Source organism: Carassius gibelio, chromosome A6 (genome assembly GCF_023724105.1).
Source record: "Carassius gibelio isolate Cgi1373 ecotype wild population from Czech Republic chromosome A6, carGib1.2-hapl.c, whole genome shotgun sequence".
Classification (NCBI taxonomy): domain Eukaryota; kingdom Metazoa; phylum Chordata; class Actinopteri; order Cypriniformes; family Cyprinidae; genus Carassius; species Carassius gibelio.
In genome coordinates this window covers 11842678-11856195 of record NC_068376.1, presented here as the reverse complement: position 1 = coordinate 11856195, position 13518 = coordinate 11842678, and the positions used below count along the sequence as shown (strand labels likewise).

Here is a 13518-nt window from a genome sequence, read left to right as displayed (position 1 = left end):
AACGTCCGGGAGACGGAGGAAAACAAAAACCAAAAAGAAAGAAAATGCCATTAACTAAACTGTTTTGGGTCTGTGATTCTGTTACAGTCGTGTGTCTGCTAGCATATAGAATAAGTGCACGAGGAGGGTATAAATCAAGAGTTAACTGAACATTGATAAATCAATCAATCACCTTTATTTATATAGTGCTTTAAACAAAATACATTGCGTCAAAGCACTGAACAACATTCATTTGAAAAACTGTCTCAATAATGCACAATGATAGTTAAGGCAGTTCATCATTGAATTCAGTGATGTCATCTCTGTTCAGTTAAATAGTGTCTGTGCATTTATTTGCAATCAAGTCAATGATATCACTGTAGATGAAGTGACCCCAACTAAACAAGCAAGAGGCGACAGCGGCAAGGAACCGAAACTCCATCGATTACAGAATGGAGAAAAAAAACCTTGGGAGAAACCAGGCTCAGTTGGGGGGCCAGTTCTCCTCTGACCAGACGAAACCAGTAGTTAAATTCCAGGCTGCAGCAAAGTCAGATTGTGCAGAAGAATCATCTGTTTCCTGTGGTCTTGTCCTGGTGGTCCTCTGAGACAAGGTCTTTACAGGGGATCTGTATCTGGGGCTCTAGTTGTCCTGGTCTCTGCTGTCTTTCAGGGCAGTAGAGGTCCTTTCTAGGTGCTGATCCACCATCTGGTCTGGATACGTACTGGATCCGGGTGACTGCAGTGACCCTCTAATCTGGATACAGACTGGATCTGGTGGCCACGGTGACCTCGGAACAAGAGAGAAACAGACAAATACTAGCGTAGATGCCATTCTTCTAATAATGTAGCAAGTACATCGGGTGTTATGTGAAGTGTTTCCAGTTCCGGTTTACCTAATTAATGCAGCCTAAAAATCCTTTAACGGATTTGGATATTAAAAGCATATTAGTATGTTATGTGTATGCCAGGTTAAAGAGATGGGTCTTTAATCTAGATTTATACTGCAAGAGTGTGTCTGCCTCCCGAACAATGTTAGGTAGGTTATTCCAGAGTTTAGGCGCCAAATAGGAAAAGGATCTGCCGCCCGCAGTTGATTTTGATATTCTAGGTATTATCAAATTGCCTGAGTTTTGAGAACGTAGCGAACGTTGAGGAGTATAATGTAAAAGGAGCTCATTCAAATACTGAGGTGCTAAACCATTCAGGGCTTTATAAGTAATAAGCAATATTTTAAACCTAGGTTCCTAACTGATGACGAAGAATTGACAGAGCAACCATCAAGTCTTAGACAGTGTTCTAGGTTATTACAAGCAGAGTTTTTAGGCCCTATAATTAACACCTCTGTTTTATTCTAAATTTAGCAGTAAGAAATTACTCGTCATCCAATTTTTTATATCGACTATGCATTCCATTAGTTTTTCAAATTGGTGTGTTTCACCGGGCTGCGAGGAAATATAGAGCTGAGTATCATCAGCATAACAGTGAAAGCTAACACCATGTTTCCTGATGATATCTCCCAAGGGTAACATATAAAGCGTGAAGAGTAGCGGCCCTAGTACTGAGCCTTGAGGTACTCCATACTGCACTTGTGATCGATATGATACATCTTCATTCACTGCTACGAACTGATGGCGGTCATATAAGTACGATTTAAATCATGCTAATGCACTTCCACTGATGCCAACAAAGTGTTCAAGTCTATGCAAAAGAATGCTGTGGTCAATTGTGTCAAACGCAGCACTAAGATCCAATAAAGCTAATAGAGAGATACACCCACGATCAGATAATAAGAGCAGATCATTTGTAACTCTAAGGAGAGCAGTCTCAGTACTGTGATACATTCTAAATCCTGACTGGAAATCCTCACATATACCATTTTTCTCTAAGAAGGAATATAATTGTGAGGATACCACCTTTTCTAGTATCTTGGACAGAAAAGGGAGATTCGAGATTGGTCTATAATTAAAAAGTTCTTTGGGGTCAAGTTGTGGTTTTTTTATGAGAGGCTTAATAACAGCCAGTTTGAAGGTTTTGGGAAATGTCAACACTTGTTGAGGCTTTATTTTTCGTTAATTTAGCCACTGTATTGAATAAATACCTGGGGTTATGTTTGTTTTCTTCTAAAAGAGAAGAAAAGTAATCAGATCTAGCAGTTTTTAATGCTTTTCTGTGGGATATGCTACTTTCCTGCCAAGCAATACGAAATACCCCTAGTTTTGTTTTCCTCCAGCTGCGCTTTTGTGGTAGAAGTGATGGTTCTTTGATACTTGTAACAAGAAGTAGAATTTACAATTTTGGCTATATGAAGTTTGCACAGAACTAAATAATGATCTGAGATATCATCACTTGGCTGAATAATTTCAATATTATCAACATCAATTCCATGTGACAGTATTAAATCTAGAGTATGATTTCGACAATGAGTAGGTCCTGAAACATGTTGTCTAACACCAATAGAGTTCAGAATGTCTATAAATGCTGATCCTAATGCATCTTTTTCATTATCGACATGGATATTAAAATCACCAACTATTAAAACTTCATCTGCAGCCAGAACTAACTCGGATGTAAAATCACCAAGCTCTTTAATAGAGTCTGTATGGTGGCCTGTATACAGTAGCCAAGTACAAACATAACAGGGGATTTATCATTAACATTGGTTTCTCTGGATAATGTTATATGTAGCACCATTACTTCAAACGAGTTATACTTGAAGCCTGCCCTCTGAGAAATCCTGAAAACGTTGTTATAAAATGAAGCAACTCCTCCCCCTTTGCCTTTTAGACACGGCTCATGTTTATAACAGTAATCTTGGGGGGTGGACTCATTTAAAATAATGTAATCATCAGGTTTTAGCCAAGTTTCTGTCAAACAGAGCACATCTATATTATGATCAGTTATGTTATTTACAAAAAGTGTTTTCGTAGAAATGGATCTGATATTCAATAAGCCAAGCTTTATCGTTTGTTTATCCATATTGCATTTGTTTTTTATTTGTTGAACCTCAATTAAATTGTTAGGCTTAACTTGGTTTGGACGTTTTTTGTATTTTCTAGTTTGGGGAACAGACACAGTCTCTATAGTGTGATATCTAGGTGAAAGAGTCTCTATGTGCTGAGAATTAACTGACCTCTGTGACCTCTTTATGGTTATTTTTAGTGATCTCCGACTGGCGAAGTCGAACATCATTAGCGCCGGCATGAATAACAATCTTACTGTATTTACGTTTAGCATTAGCCAGCACTTTTAAATTTGCCAAGATGTCAGGCGCTCTGGCTCCCGGTAAACATTTGACTATGGTGGCTGGTGTCTCTATTTTCACGTTCCGTACAATAGAATCACCAATAACTAGAGCACTTTCATCAGGTTTCTCAGTGGGTGCATCACTGAGTAGGGAGAACCTGTTTAATGTTTTGATTGGAACAGAAGAGCGGTGTTTTGACCCACGACTACGCTGCCTCACCGTCACCCAGTTGCCCTGCTGCAGGGGCTCTGTTGCCGGAACCGGACAATGTACAGGAATCCCTGAGCTTGACGCATCCAAAGCCGCATCTAGAGCCCTAACATTCTTACTGTCCTCAATTAAAGTTTGGATGCGTGTCTCTAATTCTGATATCTTCTCTGTCAGCCTAACTATTTCCCTGCATTTATCACATGTGAATCCCTCACCAGTGACAGAGAAAGATAAACTGTACATGTGGCAAGAGGTGCAAATAACGATAGCAGGCGAAGCCATTACTCACCGTGCTTGATGAAATATTCTTACTGCGGTTGTTTGATGAACTTGTGAAAAACTGCAGCGTGAGAGAGGAGAGGAGAAAAGAAAACGTTAATGACAAGCTAACGAGTGCTAACGCTTTGCAGGTGTACTGCACTCACAGAAAAGTGAACGTCCAAAGTTAATCTGATAAGATTGATCGATAATATCAGAAATATGGTGTGAATTAAGTTATATTTTACAACTTAAAAAAAAACAACAAAAAAAACAGACAGTGATAGTAAGAAAGATTATAGAGAAAAAAATAAAAAAATACATAACAGCTAGACGGAGCTACGATTAGCTACAGAAGGCCAACAGGAAGTAGAGAAAACACTGTCCAACAGCGACACCAACAGGCCAAGATAAAGATAACATAGACTACATACAACATTACTACATTTACTTACATCAACCAACATCAATCACGGACGAGGAAGAACTGAACAGACAGGGTATTTGAGCACACAGGAGGTAATCAGGGAAATGGAGACAGGTGGGGATCAATAAATTAACAAAACAAGAACAGGAAAAAGACCAAATAAGGAAACCGAAAGTTCATGAACGTAACAATACTTTTTTATCATAATTTTTTTTCCAAGCCATTTTTAGATGTAGTGTTCAAATCCAAAGATTTGGTTTCAGAAACCGTATGAGTAAACAATTTCTTAAAAGTTTATATAGATTTATGCTACGGGGCAGTTGAATGCTTGAATCGGATTGGCTGACGAACGTTCTGAGATGTGCAATTATTTTCTGGGAAAAGCATGGCGAATGTAGTTCCAGGCAGCTCTCCTGTCCGCATTACAGTTCCAATTCACTTTGCATAGTAAAGCTGTAATAACAATTACGCCATTTGCACAAAAAAGGTGTTGTCAGCACTGCCCTGACACATGATATTTCTCACTAGCGAGGAGACCGCACTGTTTAGGTATACAAAGAGGTAGGTTATGCCTAATTCACACAAGCTCTCTCTCTCTTTCTGTCTTTGTGTCTCTGTCTCTCTCGCTCTCTTTCTAATAACTTCATTAATAACTGCATTAGAATGCTATCAATGGCTCAAGACTCCATTAACAGCTTAAAAATGATGTTTTGGAACTGGCAAAAGAGACATTTGGTGAGACGCCTCAGAAGATGTCAAGTGTCTTCTAGCTGTGAGGTGCCCACATTTAAAAAGGACCAGACTTCGGTTTTCACTCAGTAATTATTTATTTTGACCAGTTGAACAGGTACCATTGTATCAGGATTGGGAATAACAGGTGAAAATCCTTTAAACAACAAAAAAATAATAATAATAAATAAAACGGGAAATTTTTCAGAAAACACAGCTCGAGGATTTTACACAAAATAACTTGGATTTTCTTTTACCCTGCTTTTTGCTAGACTTTCCATATAGAACCATACCAATCAAAGCATTTGGTCTTATCGCACGCCGAACAACTGACTGGTGCGCGCATTTTGAAGCCATTAGTTGAACTTGGCGCAAACTTCTAATTTCCCCAATTCAATTCACCTGGTCGAGCATGTCTCCAATCTCCAATACGACGGTCTGACTCTCAACAAGATAGTACCATTTGTCGACCTGAAGTCGGCAGTTTCTCTGGAAGTAGGTCTTGAGGTGGGCTGCAAATACAGCTCCCCAGATCTCAGCTTTCACAAGGATCACCTCTGTGTTCAAGAGGGGTCAGCTTGGCTTTGGATTATAAGAAAATGAAATGGCACTGGGCTTTGCGCAGAGGTCTGGCAGAGTCAGGGATCTGGCGAAGCGAAGTTGGCTTAGGTCAGCATATTCTTCTGACCTTCAGACAAAGCAGCGTTCCACGTGCCTTCTAAGCAGTACCTCACTTTGGCTTCTTGGAAAGCTCTCCTAACCAGAATGGCACCTTTTTGCTTGACAGGACTAACAAGGCAGAGTGGGTCATACAGGCTGGAGACTTTGCTTAACAGCTCCCTTCTAGTGAGTGGATCAGGAGTTTGATTTCTGACTACTTCTCTGAACAGGTTTTGACAAAGATTGCGCATCTTCCTCTTTTTCTTTGTAAAGGTCACTGCAACCATGGCACTAAGTTTGTCATTGTTGATGGTGTGGCAAAGGGCTTTGTTGTCGTCTTCCATCAGCTGCTTTGGCAGGATCATAGTCTTTGCCTCTGTTCTGGGTGTCTCACTCTTGGAGTATTTCCTCCCACTTTGACTAGAGTAGACCCAGGGCTTCATGTAAAATCTCTAGCTTTAAGGATATGCTCAGTTTTGGCTGTGAGGCATTTTAGATGGTCAAGATCATTGTGCGAAGTCAGAATGTCGTCGATGTAGGCATCTTACACGCGTCTCTCTTCTTTGAAGTGACTGAATGAAGGCAAATTTGCACTCTCTCGCATAGCGACTTGGGCTATGAAACCGGCAGGTTTGTCTCCAATGTTTACTCTTGTGATGGCATAATCTTTTATTTCAGTATCTTCACTGTCACGCCACAGGCGTCTGTGTAGGTGGACCTCTTGAACTTCCAGCCAAACTGAGTTATACATCTTGCGAATGTCACCAAGAGCAGCATTGACACCAGTTCGGAACCTCAGCAGGACAGCTCTGATTGGGTTCAGAACGTCAGGACTTTTAATGAGGATGTCTTTCAAACTGAGACCTCTGTACTTTTGGCTGCTGTTCCACACTAGTCTGATTGGGGTGGAGACTTGAGTGTGTATTCGGCACAATAAGATGACTTGTGTACCACACTGGCCCGGTCCAATTCTGCAGGACATCTTGCGACAGCTTTATTGCAGCTTTATGATTCACCATCTCATAGACTTGTGCAGTATAGGCCGTCTTCCACTCAGGTTCTTTCAACAACTGCTTCTCAGTTCTAAGAAATGTTGCTTTTACTGCTTCCTTGTCGTTTGAATCTGCTGTTCATGGATACTTGGCATGCCAGTGTGGTTCAGTGCTGTGAGCATCTCCAGTTGTATATGTCAGACCATTTCTCATGATCTCCATCTCCCTTTCTTCCGCGAGCGTCATTTCTTTGCCCCCTGGCTGGCAGTTCCCGCAGCGACACCCTCCACATCTCGGCTAGCAAGCAGCTCCAATTCTTTCCCACCTCCACCCATTCAGAAAGTCTCTGCTATTGTTGGCTGTGCTAGACTGTGCTTCAGGGTGGTCAAGATAGTAGCAGGAAGCTGGGTCTGTTGCAAACTCTTGATACCTGACTGCTGCAGTTCTCATATATCTTGCAAAATGAGTCTTGGACGTGTGGGCCATCAGAATGACTTCCTCGAAGAGATTTGGATGCATGCCCCCAACAGTCTTACAGAGTGGACCATCCCAGAGCACCAGGTCGCCAACAGAGCAAACTTCTTGGGGCACCAGCTGGCCTTCTTGGTGGCTGATTAGAAGCTGGATCTCTCTAGGTCTAATGAGGTCCTTAAGGGGAACATCAGGGAAAATCTCCTGCAGCTTGTTAAATTGAACATGTCTGTGCACTTCTGCAATTTTGTCAAGTGCGTAACAGATCAGTTGGTGAGACTTGAGGGTCCCTCTTAACCCTTTGAAGTTGATTAACACATATATGCGTTTTGAGTCATTTTCTCCTGATAACCCCGAAAATAACTTTAATTACACTCAGTTTTAATCGTACAGATAAGAGCAATACATCAATCGAATCTGTAAAGGGTCTACTTTTTTTGGATACAGACATAACAAAAAACCTTTGTGCACTTATAAAATAAAGATAAAAAACAAGGTGCGCTGTCTGCAGCCTTTGTGTGCGCTGATCTTCATTTACAAACACGTCATTAAAATGAACTGTAACTCTGTGAATACTCAAAGAAGAGACATGATAGAGATATCTATTGAAAGCCTGAAATGTCTACTTTTAAACTAAACAAGTGCTTCCGAAAACAAATATTCTGAGATAAAGTAATCCAAATGAAAACAGTGCGATGTCTGTTTTTCATGTCTCCCTTCATTATATCTAATGTGACCACGCCCCCGCACTTAACGTGCTATTCAGATTCAAACTGAAGCACACAGCTTGAATACGCCCACACAGAAGAAAAAGCAGCCAGACTGTTCTTCAAGTTTTTATTTTATTTTAGCGTTTGCTTCGCGATGAGAGGAATAAGACATAATTCACCCCAAAAAGGTGTGATGTGGTTGAGGATTTGAGAAATGGATTTCCTCAGAAAAAAGAATGAAGCACTTTATTCAGCAGAGATCATAAACATGAGTAAGTTTCTTTTTATTTATTTGTACTAGTTTTCACAATAACGTGTAAACATTTTACTAGTTAAGACTTTTTCAAAATACTTTTTCCAAACTATAATTCCTGACAAAATGTATAATCAAGTGAAACATTATGAAGTTTCAATAACAATATACAATACTATACCATTCAAAAGCTTAATGTAAATAATATAAATGTGACAAATAGAGATAACTCTAACAAATGTAAAAACAATGCAGTTCTTTCAATTTATTCCCCCTAAAAAAACCTGAAAAATATTCTCAGCTCTTTTCAACATTAATAATAATAATGATGATGATGATGATGATAATAAATGGGGTTTTTTTTGGTAGAAAATAAGATTGTTAAAAGGATTTCTGAAGGATTGTGTGACTAGAGTAAGGATGCCAAAAAATTTGTTTGAAAGTAAGCTTTGATTGTTCCTAATAAACTGTTTAACTGCTCCCCCAAATGGATATTAAATTATGTTGTGGGATAATTAAATATATTCTTAATAAACTACAAACATCAAATTATATAATTTATTTGTTCTCACATTCTTTCTTGTAACTCCTCACTCACAGTGGCACAGCTGAATGAGAGGCCCATTATGCAGCTCATTATGCGGCCCTTTGTCTTCTCAGGTGTAAATCACAATGATATTCATGATAGTTGACGCCTACTTGCATATGACTTTTACCAACAAAAAGTGTCTTAGAAAATTTAAATCAATATATTGTTTTCTGTGAGTGAGTAAACAAGATGATTTTCACATAATTTAGAAATAAAAATTCTAGGCTACAAGCTCCAGTTCTCAACAGTCCCAGGAAATCAATGTTATGTATGTGTTCTATGGCCTTATTCAAGTGATTTAACATTTTTTGTTTTTCACTAACCATGCATAAAATTTTTTTTCTCAAAAATACAATCATGTACATGCATGCATTTCACATATTATTATAGCCCAGTTTGTGCTGATTACAGTGATATTAGACTTTACTAATTCAGATATATATAAGAAACTGAAAAAAGCACAAATATCAGGGCATGACAAAACTTCTCCAGGCCCCAAAAATACCCGACAACCTCGATGGCGTTAGTGGCTTGGTTCCCATAGCGGTTCTCCAAGACTCTGAAGATCTTGTCTGCTGAGGTATAAGTAAACAGGTGTAAATCTTTGGCTACTCTTTCATCGAGGCTATCAAACAGTTGGAATTTCTTAACCTCCATGGACCCAGTTGGTTCACCTTGCTTCTGCAGAGCCTCCCATTCTTTCCTCCATCTGTAGTACTCAAGCTGGCTGCCGGTAAACTTTGGTAAAGCTGTGGCTTTGAGCTTTAAAGCAGAGACAGGGGCTTCACTGTGGGCTGTTACAAGTACTCTGTTGGTGTCCTCTTTAATTTTTGCTGCTTTAATCAGGATGGCCTTTCTCGATACCAGCTTGGGAAGGAGGGTTTCTAGCTTCGCCAGGCGATGATTTAAATATTGCTTCTCTGCTAGTGGAGCCCAATGGTTCCAGGTCTGGTGCACTTCTTTGGCTTTATGCTCTAGCTTCTCTAGATGGTGGAGCATAAAGTCATATGACTCCCGGGGTGTGTCAGGCTCAGTGGAAGAGACATTCTCACACTCTGCCGCTGCAGTTTCTAGAGCAATGGTCAGATCCTTCTCTCCAAATGAGGCCCATAGTTTCTCTTGGATTAGGTGCCTTAACTTCTGCTCACACTCTTTCTCGGTCTTCTCAAGGTCGGCTCTCTGCTGGTCACTTAACTCAGGTGCACCCTCTGCATCAGTCTCTTTGCACTGCGCAATGTAAGCAGCCTCAATCTCCTCCTTTACATCCATCACTTTGAAGCCCTCCACTGTAAGTCTTTCGAAATTACCTTGTATCTCCTCCACAGACATCTCCATGCGTGTCCTCATTATATGGTAAGTAAATCGGGGAAAAAAGTCTCTTCACTGTTGTTCGCCCCATTTTCAGCTCTTCGAGAGACTTGGACTTGGCCATGTTGCCTTCTTGGCTGTTGGACGGACAAGTGGACAGCAGATAGTTGGTTTCCTCCTGGCCCCCAATTGGAGTCTTCCCCTCTTTGTGGCGGGCTTTTGTGGAGTCTTCACTGGTCACGGCGGTTTTTTACTGTCAATTGTCTTCTAGCTGTGAGGTGCCCACACTTGAAAAGGACCAGACTTCGGATTTCACTCAGTAATTATTTATTTTGACCAGTTGAACAGGTACCAATGTAACATGATCAGGATCGGGAATAACAGGTGAAAAGCTTATACACTATGTATAGAAAAAAAAATTTTTAAATAAAAAGGGAATTTTTCACAAAACACAGTTCAAGGATTTTACACAAAATAATTTGGGTTTTCTTTTACCCTGCATTTTGCTAGACTTTCCATTTAGAACCATATCAATGTAAGAATTTGGTCTTATCGGTTTAATATCTCTTAAGCCATGCATTAACAACTACTTTTACTTTTGCAACAATAACATTTAAATACCAAACAAGCAAAGGATCTAAAACAAGAATCCACGTGAGCTTACCAATAGCCCGTCATGATCAAAAGTCCCAGTTCCTCACAGTGAATGCATTTATGCCTCTACCGTCCTCCCTGTCCATCGCAATCCAGAAAACTGACTGATGTGCGTATTTTGAAGCCACTAATTGAACAGGGTGCAAACTTCTAATTTCCCCAATTCAATTCACCTGGTTGAGCTGCTGAAGAAAGTATGTGCAGGGGAGGCGGCATGCAAAGAAGGAAATAATGGGTACACAAGAAACAGCCACACCTCCACCGGGTTAACACGACAATCATCACAGGGAGCTTTTTTTTATCACTCCGCTTGAAGCATTTCTGATAGCGAGCTTCATTTTGGGTGTATCTAACAGGCAATCTTTAGTCTCTATTAATTTGTGTCACAGAGTGAATTGCCATTGACTGAATTGCTTAGTAACTTTTATAATAGATATTGTTGCTTTATTACATTACATATTATTGTTTAATAAATATTTTATATAAACATTAATAATAGTATTTTCTAATTGGAAATGGTCTGTTAGTGATGGTAGTTTGACTTCAGTGGAGGTTAGACTGTCTTCATGAGTGAGTCAGTAGACTGAAACAAGGATATAAAAAGGAATTATTTTTACCAACAAATGCATTGAACATCATCATCGGAAATCCCCAAAACAGTTAAAAGGATACTATGACAAATCTTGCTTTCCTCACAGTCTAGCTAATAACAAAAACGTACATCCATAAACTATAATGTAAAAAAAAAAATATTATAAAATAACTGTTCAACATAAAAGGATGTTTTGTCTCAACAGAAGCAGAGAGAGAGAGCAGCAGAAGGTGCTGAAAGTGGCAAGGTGTCTAATCTGCAGTACCTGCACAGGTTAGTATGACAACTGTTGAAAAACACAGCAGTCATTTCTACTTAACTACTTATTTTGTGATGCCTGACAATAATGTGGTGATATAAATATTCTGTGTGCAGCTACCTGACATATATCAAATTGTGGACTGTGGTGAGGAGGAATGAGAGCATGGCTCATGCTCTGCAAGCTAAACTAAAGGAGCCACAGACTGATGAGAACAAGAGAGGCCCCCGACCACAGGACCTCATACGACTCTATGATATCATCCTGCAGGTTCAGATATCACATATTCTTCATGCATGTAAACATGAGAAGTGTAACTGTTCTTATGGTTTGGTACTTTTTGCGGGGTCTCTGTTTTTGTACAGTTCTAAAAATTTTGTGGTTGCTATTTTGGTACAGTTTGGTATTTAGAAGGATACTATTTACATACTGTTAACTAACACTTGAACGGTTGCTTTTAACGAAAACTTTTTTTCATTACTACATTTTAATTAAAAAAAAGTTTAGTAGAGCCAGACCGACATGTTTTTTGGGGGGGCCGAGACCAATATTAGGGAGTAAAATAAAAGAATGATATCGATATAGCGGCCGATATTCTTTGAAAAGGCTATATTATAGTACAGTATAGTCAAAAGTTTAGAAACTTCCCATTTGTGTTTCCAAACTTTTGACTGGTTTTGTATATAGAATACAGTTTATAGCCTACGTAAAGAAAATATATATAGAAACAATTTTTTTTACAAAGCTAACTCAAATGCTCTTAAAGAGAGATTAATCGATCTGACTAGGGCTGTGATGGTGGACGATTTTTACTACCGTGGTGGTAATGGACCAAATAACTGCGAGTGGCGCAGTGTTGAGATATATATATATATATCTCAACACTGCGCCACTCGCAGTTATTTGGTATCTCATAATCTCATAATTCTATATAATTCCACGTCAACTCATAGTTTTGATGCATTCAGTGTGAATCTACAATTTTAATAGACATGAAAATAAAAAAGTCTTTGAATGAGAATGTATGTCCAAACTTTTGGTCTGTACTATATATATATGATTTTGTCACACCAGGGGCGTAGCCATAATTTCAGAAGTGACAGAAATGTCAAATACAATCATTTTATGTATGTAGCCTATATAATAATAATAATAATAATTATTATTATTATTATAATTATTATTTTTTTTTACAAGGAATTGTCTTATTTTTAAATTACTTTTAATTAGCTGTAATAAATCAAATACACTGCTGGACAATAATCAATCATTTGTAATTGATATTTTTTTCCTAATGGCAATTTTATGATTGTTTTATACATTTAATTAGCAATTATTTAAATGTTCTGCACAGAATAAGGTAGAAAATATACTTTATAGTTTCTATACTGTAATAAATGTCAATTAGCACTGCATCATTCATAAATTATTTGTGTTTTTTTGGGGGCTTTTATTCAGTTTAACTGCAGATATAGCCTGGCACATCTATGAGAGCGAGATCGCTTCTCTTTCAGTGTGAAAACGTCTTCATCTCTATTTAACTTTTCCTCTCAGCGAATGATTCTGAGAGAAAATGCGCCACATGTCTGTTTGCTAATGAAACAAACGCTACTTTCATGCATTTGATTATCAGATAAATCTCGCGCTCTTATTTCAAGGTCGCTGTTAATGCTGTGGTTAATTTTAAAAGTTTCCTTCGTATATTCGGTTCATCCGCATTGTTTAAAAACATTTATCATTCAATGGATCTGTCCGTATGATTTAGACACTTACATTTCTGCTCCGTCCATGCAATAAATACAGCTGTCGACGGCTCCGGTAACTGCGTCGGTAAGATGCAGAGAGCCATTGACAAACTACTTCGCGTTAGCATTACTTTCCACGAGTCCTATAGATCACACGTTAGCTGCGCAGAGACGAACGGAGCGCGAGCGCAATCCTGTGACAGTCTCAGGCGGTAAACAGTGGAGCGCGTGAAGGAGAGATAAGAGGCACGATTCACGAACACTCTTCAAGGTCTCCATTAATTCGTGCATGTAGTAATTTAATGTGTATACATTTTGAAAGCATTGAATCGCTATAGAAATCGCGTTTCATTCGATTCTTAGCATTTTGAATCGATTACTGTCCAAGATCGGCGATTCACAATTCAAAAATCATGTTTCAAGATCGATGCTTAT

At 39.0% G+C, this 13518-nt stretch overlaps 1 protein-coding gene across 1 annotated transcript in view; it reads left to right on the top strand.

The window, feature by feature from the left end:
• The window catches only part of srp68 (signal recognition particle 68), a 125128-nt gene that overhangs the window by 91841 nt on the left and 19769 nt on the right, over positions 1–13518 (top strand). The window contains exons 10-11 of the mRNA XM_052600717.1: positions 11285–11352; positions 11455–11608. Coding sequence (XP_052456677.1) covers positions 11285–11352; positions 11455–11608 — 222 coding nt within the window. The remainder of the gene's footprint in view (positions 1–11284; positions 11353–11454; positions 11609–13518) is intronic.